This window comes from Dermochelys coriacea, chromosome 14 (genome assembly GCF_009764565.3).
Source record: "Dermochelys coriacea isolate rDerCor1 chromosome 14, rDerCor1.pri.v4, whole genome shotgun sequence".
Lineage (NCBI taxonomy): Eukaryota > Metazoa > Chordata > Testudines > Dermochelyidae > Dermochelys > Dermochelys coriacea.
This window is the reverse complement of record NC_050081.1, coordinates 15,851,081-15,863,646: the sequence shown is the minus strand read 5'-3', so window position 1 is coordinate 15,863,646 and position 12,566 is coordinate 15,851,081. Positions and strand designations below refer to the sequence as shown.

Sequence of the window (12,566 nt, the reverse complement as noted above, 5' to 3'; positions counted from 1 at the left end):
TCTGACTCCGAGCGGGGTCTCCAGGCACTACTGTCATACACATAATAAGGAGTGCTGTAGCCCCCACTTTTCCCACTAGTGCTTCTCGCCTAGCTACCCTAGATGTTGCTGAGTAGGTCCAGTGTTCAGCCCTGCCCTGAGCACCACATGGTCAGATCAACATGGAGATGCCCTGGGGAAAACACCCCTTCAAAACAACCCAAACACACACCAGGCTCACCAAGAATGATCACAGCTGCCCAACAACAGATCAGACCATTTCAGAATCCTAATGAGCAAGAGTTAAAAGCAGGAGATTACTGTGTCTTAACAACCCCGGAGTGTTCTGAATTCTCCTTTTGTCTTACATTTCCTCTTAGCCAGTGAAAACTGCTTCAAACCACTGCGAGGAAGTGAACATTTCTCAGTGGAAAAGATTTGTTAGAGTGTATACTCCATGCACTCACTAGCAGATGTGTGGTCTGTTACGCTCTTGGTTTCTCTCTTTTCTAAAGGTGCAGCTTAGGAAAGTAGCAGCTCTGGCCAGTTCTAGCACAGGGGACGCAAGAGGGTGCAGCAGGCAGGGCACCAGACTGGGAGCCCAGAGACTTGGGATCTAAATCCTGACTCTGCCATTAACTCGCATTGCAACTTTGGGCAAGTCATTTCAAGAAGGGCTGTATAGAAAGAGTACTGGACTAGGACTCAGGAGACGTGGATTCTATTCCCAGCTTTGCTATTAGTCTGCTGGGTGACCTTGAGCAAGTCACTTTGCCTCCGTGCCTCAGTTTCCCCACTTGTAAAAGGGGAATAATGACACTGACCTCCTTTGTGAAGTGCTTTGAGAGCAACTGATGAAAAGCACTAGATAAGAGTTGGGTGTTAATTATCTCTACGCTTCAATTTCTCGATCTGTAAAATGGAATATGAATGCAATATGTAAATTGTATTACCGTAGCAGTAGAAATTCCCAACTTGTTTGTACTAGGTGGTGCACATACACACGATAAGGCATAGTCCCTTCCCTGAAGAGGTTACAGGTTAAATCGGCAAAGGGTATGAGAAAGGAGCAGCCACCCTCTGTAAATCCTTTTAAAGAGTGACTTTCAAAAGTATGTGGGTGCCTCACTTGAGCCACCTTAAAGTCTCGGCCAGAGTTTGCTCCTTGTACCTCTACTAAACCAATATGGCTGTATCAGCTGGCAGGATGGGTTAGGCATAAACCTGACAGGATGCTGCATCTGGGTTTTAATGGAAGAGAGGTCCATATGTGCAGCCCTGGCTGGAAAGGGGTGCGCCTCCTCCCAACAAACGTGAAGTGCATCATTAATAGCGGCACAGACCAATGACGTATTAATACATGTGAAAGAGCCAGAGCGGCTTGAAAATCAATATCCTAGGAGGGCATCATATCTCGATAAGTACCCTAAGAATTGCTAGACTGAAGTCCATCTAGTCCAGTATCCAGTCTCTGATAGCGGCCAACACTCAATGCTTCAGAGTAAGGTGCAAGAAACCTTGCATTCAGCAGATGTGGGAGAATCTGTCCCCCATGGTAGATTTCATGCTAATCCCCAATAGCTGTTGGTTTAAACCCTGGCGCATGAGGTTTAATATCCCTTGCAGGATTTATTAGCATTAGCTATAATTCTTATCCCTATAAACATCCAGCCCCTCTTTGAATCACACTATTTTTTGGCTTCAAGAACATCCTGACACAACGAATTCCACACTTGGTTTGTGTGTTGTGTGAAAAAGCATTTGTTTTTATTGGTTTTGAATTTGCTACTTTTACATGTCATTGAATGCCACTTGTTCTTGTGATACAAGACAGGGAGAACTTAAACTTCTGACCTACCTTCTCTAAACCATTAATTATTTCATACACTGTCATCATGTCTCCTCTTATTTATCTTCTTTCTAAAGTAACAATCCCGGGCTTTTCCCATTTCTAGTCATAGGAGAGTTTTTCCAAGCCCTGGATCATTCCTATCACCCTTTTCTGAACAGCCTCCAGTTCTGCAGTATCCTTTTTGAGATGGGGGTGATGAGTACTGCACATAGCATTTCAGATCCTTCTACACACTAACATTTTGTTTGCCTTTTAGAGTGCAGCTGCACATTCAGGGAGACCTTCACTGAGTTGTCTATACCTTCTGATCTATTCTGCCCAGGTCCCTTTCTTTGGTTGACGCAGTTAATTTAGAACCCAGTAAGGTGTTGGAGTAGTTTAAATGTTTCCCTTCAAGGTGCATTACTTTGCATTTAACAATGAAGTTCGTTTGCCAGCATGTTGTCCATTCTCCTAGCTGGGGGAGGTCCCTCCTCTGAAGTTCCTGCCAGTTTTCTCTGGCCGTGACTAACAAAGATAGCTATGTGACACCTGCAGAGTGTGCCATCTCACCCTCCTTTCCCACTAATTAATAAATAGATTAAAACATTAGACCTCGTAGGGAACCTTGACGAACACAGACCATTTCATCCTGCTAATGTTTCCTGTCTCTTAGCAGTAGCTATAGTAGCAGGATCTCTGCTGTCTGCAGCAGTTGCACTAATGCAATCCTCTAAATCAAAAAGCAGAATCTACCAAAGTGCAGAATAGAAGTGTAAATTCCTAAAGACACAAATTACAGTTTATCTGGCATGGGTCATGGCCCCAGAAACCCTGGTACTTTCCTCCACTACCTTCCCCCCACCCCACATGAACATAGCTCAGTATAACATTGCCACTGGATCTGCTTTAGAAAGGGACTACCAATATAACAGAGCGCAGAAGCCACATGGTAATGAGCAAGGTTATAGATGTCTGTCAGCAGACCTCACCCTTAGGCAGTGAGCACAGAAGAAGATAATGGGTCATCAGGAGTCCGTGTGTGAAATTCTGACCCCACTGAAGGCAGTGGGAAAAGCTCCCAGCAATTTCTATGCAGCCAGGATTTTGATCCAATCAGTTTTGGGACATAAAACTCAAAGTGCAAGGCATTTTCTCTGGTAAGTTTGGCAATGGGTTCCTGATTATCTGAATGGCCTGAGCCAGGGCAAAGACGTTCGGTTTGTCGGGAAGCACCGGAGTAAGGAGAGAGGTTTTGGAGAAGGGGTTTGGAGAGCCAGGATTCTGCTGCAGTTTGTCACTTTTCCAAGCTTCCTCTTGGCCAGGAGCTTTGGGCAGAGCCCAGGGGTGAGGCGGAGTCTTAAGTCCAGATACCTTGGTGCCTGCACAGCGTCTGGAGTTGAACAGCTGGGGCCAGCCAATATAGCCAGGGAGGGCAAGATTCCCATCCAGCTGAGCTTGGCCCAGCCAGGCGGAGGCACTTGGTATGCTCACCCAGGACAGATATCACAGCTGAGAACCTGGCACCTGTGTGGTTGTAACATTCAGGGGACACACTAAGGACCAGCCATTGAGAGGAGGACTCCATCCACTTGGGCCGCTCTGCCATACTAACTGGCAGAGGTGACAGCTGTTTCTAGATGGAGATGGAACCTGATGGGAGCAAAGGGAACATGGACAAAAGGGGAGAGGAAAACCGAGTGGGAAAGATCAAGAAGTCATAGTCTGCACAGAAGCAGCCTTCTGCCTCCCCCCACACATTGGGGGGAACCTTTGGAACCAGGAGAGAACAGCTCCCACCCCCAGCCTGGGTCTCCGTGTCTGTGCATTTTGAGGGTCCACTGTTAGAAGCGTGTTCTGGTGTGAGCTGAGCACTTCCCACAGCAAGGCTAGAACTGCAGAGCGGGACACAGCAGCCTTTTGTGCTCCACACCCATGATTAGATATAAAATGACTCAGTGTGCTTAGGTTTTCCCTCAGGCCTTGTCTCCGTCTATGATGGACGGCCATGTTGGGCTGCTGGACAATAGGAATTTCCTCAGCCTCTTCTCCCAAGTAACTTCTCCTCCTGTTCCCCTTCCCGAAGCCCTCCGGGTGGGGGGAATCACACGGCCTCACGGCAGCCCACCCCTCACCCCCAGCAGCGTCTCCTACAGCATCTCAGCCCCCGCCACCGATGCGGGGCTGCTTGCCAGAATACTGTCCCCTATTTCTGACAGGCACTGGTAAGAAATATCCCTCTTCCTAACCCCGCACCCTCCCGGATCACCGTTTCCAGCCAGGAGCTGGAGGCAACAGCTCGCAGGAGGGCAGGTTGGGTGAAAAGTACATGGTTCTTTTGCACTGCTACGGAGCACTAAAGCATGATCATTGCAGCAAGGGTGGTAAGATCTGCTAACAGGACACATTGTGCACAGTCACACGGTGAGAGACAGGCCCTCCCCCAAAAGGATGACAGTCCAAACAGAGGAGACAGAGGAAGGAAACACCCTCCCCATTTTATAGATGGGAATTCAAAGCCTGGAGAGATGCACAGACTTGTCCTGGGTCATACAGGGAGCCAGGAACTGAGCCCAGATCTCACACATGCCCAAACCCAGTGCCTCCAGCACCAGACCACCCTTCCCTCTCTGAATAGTGAGCTTCAGTGCTGCCTCCTGCTCAGCCTGTCCAAATCCAAGCGAATCTCCCTGCTCCCCTAGGCGAATCTTCCCCAATTTCAGAGTTTTCGCTGAGGAAGGGAAGGATGATCTGACCCTTTAAAAGCCATGTGCTCAACTGCCCTTTGAAGCATTTATGGCGGATGTTCAAAGTGCTCCTAATGGGACACCCCGACATCCGTATGTGCAAATCGAGTCGTTCCCCCCCAACTCACGTGCAAAGTAAATCCCTGGGAGAGGCCCTTTCCAATTAAGGAAATTTGGTTCTTTTGCACAGCCCCACAGCCTCTCCTGCCCCTGGAGCAGGCCAACATCATCATTACTATGACCCTGGCATCAGAACCGCCCGCTCCTAGTCCAGGACTTAGTGTACTGTTCTACCTAGCCTCACAGAGCTGCCCTTCCCTGGCGGCTCAGCAGCAGGCAGAAGCTGGCAAGGAGTTTGGTCAGCATGACTCCTGCAGCCATAAACACAGCTAGGTGCTTAGAAACCCCCAGGTCATCCCCGGGAAGCTGGGGAGGTGAGGGGCATGTGTGAAGAAAGCCTCTCTTCACAAGGGAAAGGGCAGTGCGAGTCACTGACCCTTCAGTCTGACTATCCCAAAACAATCCGCAGCAGCTTTAATGTTTCCCTCTTGAAATGGCCTCACTCCTGCAGAATGGTTTGGCAGCAGGGTCCGAATTGAATTTCCTGTCCAAACCTCAAGTGGGAGTGGCAGGCTCCTTGCATGTCTATAATCCCTTACGCACCCACCTGGATTTAAATCACTGGGGAGTACTCTGTGAACATGCCCGACAGAGTCTACTAGTGTTGCCAGCTCTCCAGGATTGTCCTGGAGTCTCCAGGAGTTAAAGATTATCGAAACCTGCAGGAATACATCCAACCAAAATTGGCACCCCTAGATTCTACTCAGGCACAAGTCTGCAAAGTGTGAGCTCTTTGATAATGCAAATGAAATCTATTCATTACTTCCCAATCGACGTATCACACTGACAAGCAGAATTGTCAGACACATGGAAGAATTTAATATATTGGGGAGGTGTCAACAAGGCTTTTGCAAAGAGAAATTACACCTCACCAATCTTAGCATTCTGAGGATGTCAGCAAGCACATGGACAAAAGTGATCCAAATGATATAGTGTACTTGGGCTTTCAAAAAGCCTCTTAAGCAAAGTAAGCTGTCATGGAATAAGAGGGAAGGTTCTCTCATGGATCAGTAACTGATTAAAAGACAGGAAACAGAGGGTAGGAATAAATGGTCAGTTTTCACTGTGGAGAGAAGTATTTCTTCACACAACACACAGTCAACCTGTGGGACTCGTTGCCAGGGGATGTTGTGAATAGCAAAATTATAACAGGGTTCAAAAAAGAAGTAGATCAGTTCATGGAGGGCTGGTCCATCAATAGCTGTTAGCCAAGAGGGTCAGGGACACAACTCCATGCTCCAGGTATCCCTAAACCTCTGACTGCCAGAAGCTGGGACTGGATCACAGGGGATGGATCACTCAATAATTGCCCTGTTTCGTTCATTCCCTCTGAAGTATCAGGCACTGGCCACTGTTGGAAGACAGGATACTGATGCACCATTGGCCATACAGGATCAGACTATTCTTGCGTTCACACACACACATGCATAAGCAATAGGGCCAATAGAGGCCAATCAGAGACACCACTTCAAACCAAAGCCAAACGCCCTTTCCAATGGCACATGGCTCCAGATATAACCCCCTAAAAGGAGTTCGTGTTTGACCACTCAGAGAGATGCAGCACATCACACTTGCAATTTGTCCTGTGTTTGTACAACGCTTAACACAATGTGCCCTAGTTCATGACTGGGGCTCCCAGGCACTGCCACAATCCATACTAAGAATGAAGGCAGATTAACTATGCTAGCACTGGGGACACCCCCAATGCTTGGGTCTGCTCCTCTGCAGGCTGGGGAGCAGCGGCAAGCTGCTCTTTCGTTGGGCACAGCTGCCTCAGTTCAGGCTAAGCCCTTCCCTGAATGATAGGGCTACAGGCAGATGGAGCAATGTGATTGTGGACTCATCAGGCCCCCTGCATGACTGCATGCAGAGAGTCGCCGCAAGGCAGAGGAGCCTGAATTCTGTTGCTAACTCCAAAAATTCAGAAGTTAGGAGAGAGATCCCCCCAAATACCCCTCCAGCGTGTGAGACAAACTTTTGCCATCTATAGTAATGTAATTTCAGCCCCTGCTGCAGAAACTTCCAAGATCCAGGCCCCATCGTGCTAGGCACTGTACAAACACGCTGTATAAAACAGCTCTTGCCTCCAGCTTACAGTCTAGTGCAGGGGTGGCCAATCAGAGCCTGAGAAGGAGCCAGAATTTACCAATGTACATTGCCAAAGAGCCACAGTAATCTCAGCAGCCCCCCCATCCGCTCCCCCACCCCACCCCGCCAATCAGCGCCTCCTGCTCCTTCCCCGCACCTCCTGAGCAACTGTTCCATGGCATGCAGGAGGCTCTGGGGGGGAGTGGGGCAGACCAAGGCAGTGCAGGCTCAAGGGAGGGGGTGGGACGGGGGGGAGTGGGGGCAGGGCCTGTGGCAGAGCCAGGGGTTGAGTCCTGAGCACCTCCTAGCACATTAGAAAGTGGCGCCTGTAGCTCCAGCCCCAGAGTCGGTGCCTATACAAGAGCCGCAAAATAACTTTGAGGAGCTACAGGTTGGCCACCCCTGGCCGAGTGCGAAACATAGGAGTGTGTCTGTGACATGGCTCATTAAACCAAACCCATTAAGGGCCACCAAATATCCAGCAGGTGGGAACAACCTTTAATTCCTGCTAAACTGGGAAGGATTCATACTAGTGGGCTGCTCAGTGAAATGCTCCATAACTTATTAGCAATGCCCTGTGGTATCCTGTTCCCTCCAACGCTAATGTTACCCCATGGGGAATGCCCCTGTCCAGCTGGGCGTACTGAATGCCCCTTGGAAAACCACATTCACTCTAGTGCCCCTCTCCTCCCAGTCGCCTCCCCGCAAAGGGGCACAGCAGTTTGGAGACGGTTTTGCTGAGGTGAGCATCTGCAGCAGTGCACTACAAATCTTGTCTGTGCTGTTACCAGGATTCAGAATTCTGATATAGCCCCACGTCCACAAATCCCCACGCTTTCCCCTGCTCCCCTCCCCACACAGCCCCGTCTCCTCCAACAGCCCAACACATGACCCCCTCCTGTCCTCTAACCCTCCACTGCCCCTTTTGTCTCCCCCCGACACACTTTATTCCCCTTATCCTGTCCCCAACACATGCACGCTGACTCCCTTATCCCCCCCACACACACTCACCCCCCCATCCCTTTATTCCTTCTCTTGTGCACACACTATGCCAGATTTGCCAGCAAGAAAAAGCAGAGCTCTATCTGCAATTCAGAAGAGACCAAACTCCCTCAATCTGAACACGGATTTCATAGGTGGCCCATTTTTAACTGGCTCAACCCCAAACTTTGGACACAGATCCACATTTTGCAAAATGGCCCGTGTTTATAATGGGCTAAACCCAATCTGCAGTTCTGAACACCTTGGGCCATCTTAATTGCAAGTTCCCTATGCCCTCTCTGCTGGCACAGTTCATCTTTCCCTAGCTAGCAAGAGGCGGAATGAAAAGAGCAACCCTTAGAAACCTGGGACAACTTTTGCTAATCCCACAACTCAGACATCATTGCTGCTGTGTGCGTGTGTGTGTGTGTGTGTGTGTGTGTGTGTGTGCACGCACGTGTGTATGGCAAACACAGCATTTCCCTTCCCCCCAAACAACTGCACAACTCTGCAAAACAAACCTGTCTGATCAACCAGTGCCATTTCCAAGCAGCACAAATGAATGAAAATACACGTTTAAAAAAACAAAACAAAAAAATACATACAATAAGCAATCCACCTCAATCTGTCCTGTGCCTACCTGTGAGAGAAGCCCTGTGCCTCATTTAACTGTTCCCTTTTGTTAATCAACAGCAAAAAAAATTAGAGCAAGCGCCACACTAAAGAACACAGATAAATTAATTCCACAAACCTCATTAGTACTGTGTCTGATTTAAAGTCCAAATACTCTGCAACAATCCAAATAGCAGTCACCCACACAGCAAGCCAAGAAATTCTTCTGAAGGCAAAAGGGGAATTTCACTGCTTCACTGCCACCAGCAGACGTCCACACTTAGCCTGTTTATTTTATTTTTTTGATTCCCTTTCTCTCTTTTCCATTCAGTTTCCAAGTTTAAATCCTCAGGGCGGGCAGGCAGCTCATGAACTTGACATACCTTTGCAGGGATCTCTGTACCCTCTGATCAAATATTGACTTTTCTTCCTCCTCTCTTTCTCTTAGAAATGATTCCTTCTGCCTGTCTCTCTCACCAGGGGTGTAAGGGGAGGAGGAGGAGAGAGGGTGAGGATAGCTGTAGTGGGATCCCTTTTCCAGAAAGGGACAGTTTTATTCCAGCTCAGGTAGAGGGTAAGGGGAGGCGCCTGTCACTCAGTCTGGCATTCCTTCAATTTATGCACACCTGTATAGGCAAGAACAATGAGGTCAGTTGAGCACTCTCTCCCTCCTCCCCACTCACAGGAAAAGGGCTGGGAGCTGAGACATAGCCCAGCCCAGTTACACTTCACAAACAAAGATTTACAGAAGGGATTGTTTGGAGAAGGAGGGGGGTTGTGTCTCAGCCTTTGCTTTAGAAACCCGGACGAGCGCAAAGCCAGACACTTATTTCAGGGCTGAGTGTGCCATCCAGGGCTTACAGCTTTGCAGCACCCAGAGGCTGGCCCTAGATTGCTTTGAATTTCCCACCCTCCATAGTCCCTTCTGTCTGGTAGGAACTTTTCCTCCAGACTTCCTATGCTAGGCAAGCTGAGATAATATTGTATTGCAGAATTCAGGTCCCAGCAGCTCCCTGCAAAAAAAAGGTCAATCAAGTTCCAGCAGGGACAACCATCACCCCTTCCCCACCTACCCTGTCTCTTTCCATGTCTGGCTGACAACAATTAATGGCCAGCATCCTCTATTTGCGCCCTGAATGGGAGAAAAAGCCCTCAGACCTCAAAGGCACTACCGCTAGAACCAAACCAGAGTTCCCAGGTGCAACATTTCCATGCAATAGTGTAATCGGGACCCACCCACGTCCCTGATCTGTGCTAAGGCTTAGACGGGCCAAGGCTTTAACACTGTAAGGTGATTCTGGTCCTGGCTGCAGCTCTTGCTGGTTGTCTGATGGTTTGGAGCTTCCAGCTTCTCCCCAAGCCCCACACTTGGGGAGTATTAAGTATTCACCAGCCCAAATAATTATACAACTTCCAGCTACGGCATCATTTTTGCTCCCTCAGCCCACCTTCTACAGCTCCCAGGGTTCTTCACCCCCCCTCTCCCAACCCGGGGGGGAGGGGGGATGCAGGCGCTCCAGGAGGGTGGGGCAGCTCCAGGAGCTCTTCACTGCTCCACCTCCCTTCCTCCTGCAGCATCCCTGATTGGCTGCTCTTCCCCCAAAGGCAGGCAAGCAGGGAAAACAGCCAATAAGAGGGGGTTTCCTCTGGGCAGGGCTGGAGCTTCTCCTGTCATTGGGCTACTGGCTCCAGTAGGGGCCAAAATTGCATTACTTGTGAGAAGTGGCTGAGCTACCTGGGCCAAGCTGGGGGAGCACTGAGCATACATGAAAGAGTCTCTCTGCCTGCCCTTGATTCCACTGCCCCAAGGATCACCACCAGCATGCAGGAGCAATGCAGAAAGAGTCCTGCTCAGCCCCGAAGCTGCAGGATGGAGCATGCTCAGTCATCCTTTGGGGACTGTGTAGCCTGTGGGAGCTGCATGAGGATGAAACATGTTTAGTGTGGATGGGATCTTTGAAAAATAACGCTGCAAACCTCGGAGCCTGTGTGAACTGTGATTGTTCAGAAAAGGACTGTTCAGAAGCTCACAACTTGGCCAAATTTGGGCAGATATTCACAGGGAGGGCGAAAGGTGCATCCCTGCCACTAGGACCACCCCCTTGCCAAAATTTCAAGTCACTGCAACAAAATGAGTGTAAGAACTTACCATTATCAGAACAATTTCGATTTCCCTAACCTGGGGAAGGGTTGAACCATTTTTACAGAAGCTTCCCAAAAATATTTCAGTCAAAGGCAAACAGGCAGCATAGAAGATTCCTATCTGAATGGTTAAAAGTTGGCAGAGTTATGAACAACTGAAAACAGGAATCTTCAAATGAGAAGTGTTCACAAATTTAACTATAGACATCTCTACCACTGACAACTATTACAATGCATGTGTCACGTGAGGAAGTCATTGGACTGAGTTTGCAGGGATTACATGGCATAACAGTTTTCTATCATGGAGTCTGAAATGCAGTGGAAGGTGGATTTTATAGGTACTGGAGCCATTTTGGTTTAGTTTAAATGTATATTTCCCAGTGGAATTGGCTGCTTTCCCTACGTAAATAGGGGGATCAGAATTCTATCCTTCTGAACAGTCTATGGGAGGTTCTCTTAAGGTTCACCAAGTCTGGATAATTGGGCACCTAACTCCCCTGTACAAGTCTCAAGATTCTGGTCCTTTGCACAGGAATATGAAAGTCAAGGGATCTTTGGCCGCTCTGAACGGTGCTTCCCTGGGGGAGTTCCTAGTGGGCTTTTCTTTTAGAAATGGATGGGATGATAGAGGAAGGTGGTGTTTTAATAGCTCTGGGAACAGGCATCCTTTTCTGTGGCTGAACATGGGAAGACTCTGGAGGAACCACTTCTAGGGTGAAAATAGTTCATTCCCAGGGCCCATTCAGTCCTTAATCTCTCTGCTGGGATTGCCAGTCAGGTGCCAATTGCTACCACTTAAGTATGGGGTGTTTTTTTAATGCCACAACAGCCTATTCAGTGTCTTGCCTCCTTACACAATACACCCAGAGTGACAGCCCTTGGATTCTCACTTTGTCAGATCATATCTTGTGTTTCTCTTAGAGAAAAATATTCATTAGCACAACAATGAAACACAAACCCTCTTTTGCCTTATATGATCAAACAAAATTTTACTGAGGATTTTTTGTAAGAAAAGATCAGTTTTGTACCAGAAGTTATGTTGACGAAAACCAACTGGCAGCATCCTTTATAATGTCATCTCAAGGGAATTTCAGCAGCACGCACTCTGTATCCAGGTAAATAAATGTTTTCATTCCAAAATTAGTTATAAACTATAATTATGTATGTAAAGAGCTTAGAATGAAAGGAATTCTCTCTCCTACGTATGTAAGAGTGGAAGTGAGAAACACTGATGATCACTGAAATGCGGCCACCTTTGGGGTGGGCAGACAATAGTCAGGTGGACCACAGGCACATGGCACAACAGCAAGAGGATAAGAGATGTTGGCCAAGGGCTGCAGGACAAACCTCTACCCTGGCTTAAGGCCCTATGGGGACTTTAACATCCTGTGACAAAACTCTGTCCTTGCCTCTGTGGGTCCCGCATTTCCTGGCGGATTTCGCTAGCCTCAGAGGCTCAGTGACCTTCCACGTAACCCTTCTCTCTCTAGAGACAAGGGTCACAGTCTACTGAGCTATTTTCATCATAAGCCAGCGAGGGAGGTGAGAAGTTATCCTTACTTGCACAGTCTCTGTTGTCTCCCAGTCTCAGTGATTAATCGGAGGCAAAGGTGGGGGGGGGAGCCCAGGCCCACCCTCTACTCCGGGCTCCAGCCCAGGGACCCTAATAGTATCAGCTATGGTAGCTGACCTTTTAGAAACATGACATGTACAATTCCCTGGGCTACTTCCCCTACAGCAGCCCTCACTTCCTCAAGCTCCGCTTCACCCTTACCTCAGGGCCTCCTTCCTTGTGCCCGATATGGTGTGTACTACTCAGCCTTTCCAACAGCGCAACTTCCTCCCACGGCTCCTGACATGCACACCCACCTGACTAACTGAGAGGCTTTTAACTAATTTCAGCCAGCCCCTGATTGGCTTCAGGTGTTCCAATCAACCTAGCCTTCTCCCTGCCTTCTGGAAAGTTTTTAATTGGCCCCAGGTGTCTTAATTGACCTGGAGCAGCTGCCATTTCACTTATCCTGGTACCAGGGATTTGTTTAGCCTGGAGCCCATATATTTATCTC

The 12,566-nt window shown here is 48.6% G+C and overlaps 1 protein-coding gene across 8 annotated transcripts in view; it reads right to left on the bottom strand.

The window, feature by feature from the left end:
- ITGB4 (integrin subunit beta 4) overlaps positions 1 to 9,275 on the bottom strand; it is a 57,261-nt gene extending 47,986 nt beyond the window's left edge. For 2 of the 8 annotated variants that reach the window (XM_043497357.1, XM_043497359.1), the window contains exon 1: positions 8,498 to 9,274. In XM_043497357.1, coding sequence (XP_043353292.1) covers positions 8,498 to 8,502 — 5 coding nt within the window. In that variant the 5' untranslated portion in view covers positions 8,503 to 9,274. Of the gene's footprint in view, positions 1 to 8,497 lie in introns of all 8 variants that reach the window. The other 6 variants (XM_043497356.1, XM_043497358.1, XM_043497360.1 and 3 more) reach the window with 6 other exon arrangements.
- Positions 9,276 to 12,566: the final 3,291 nt, after the last annotated feature.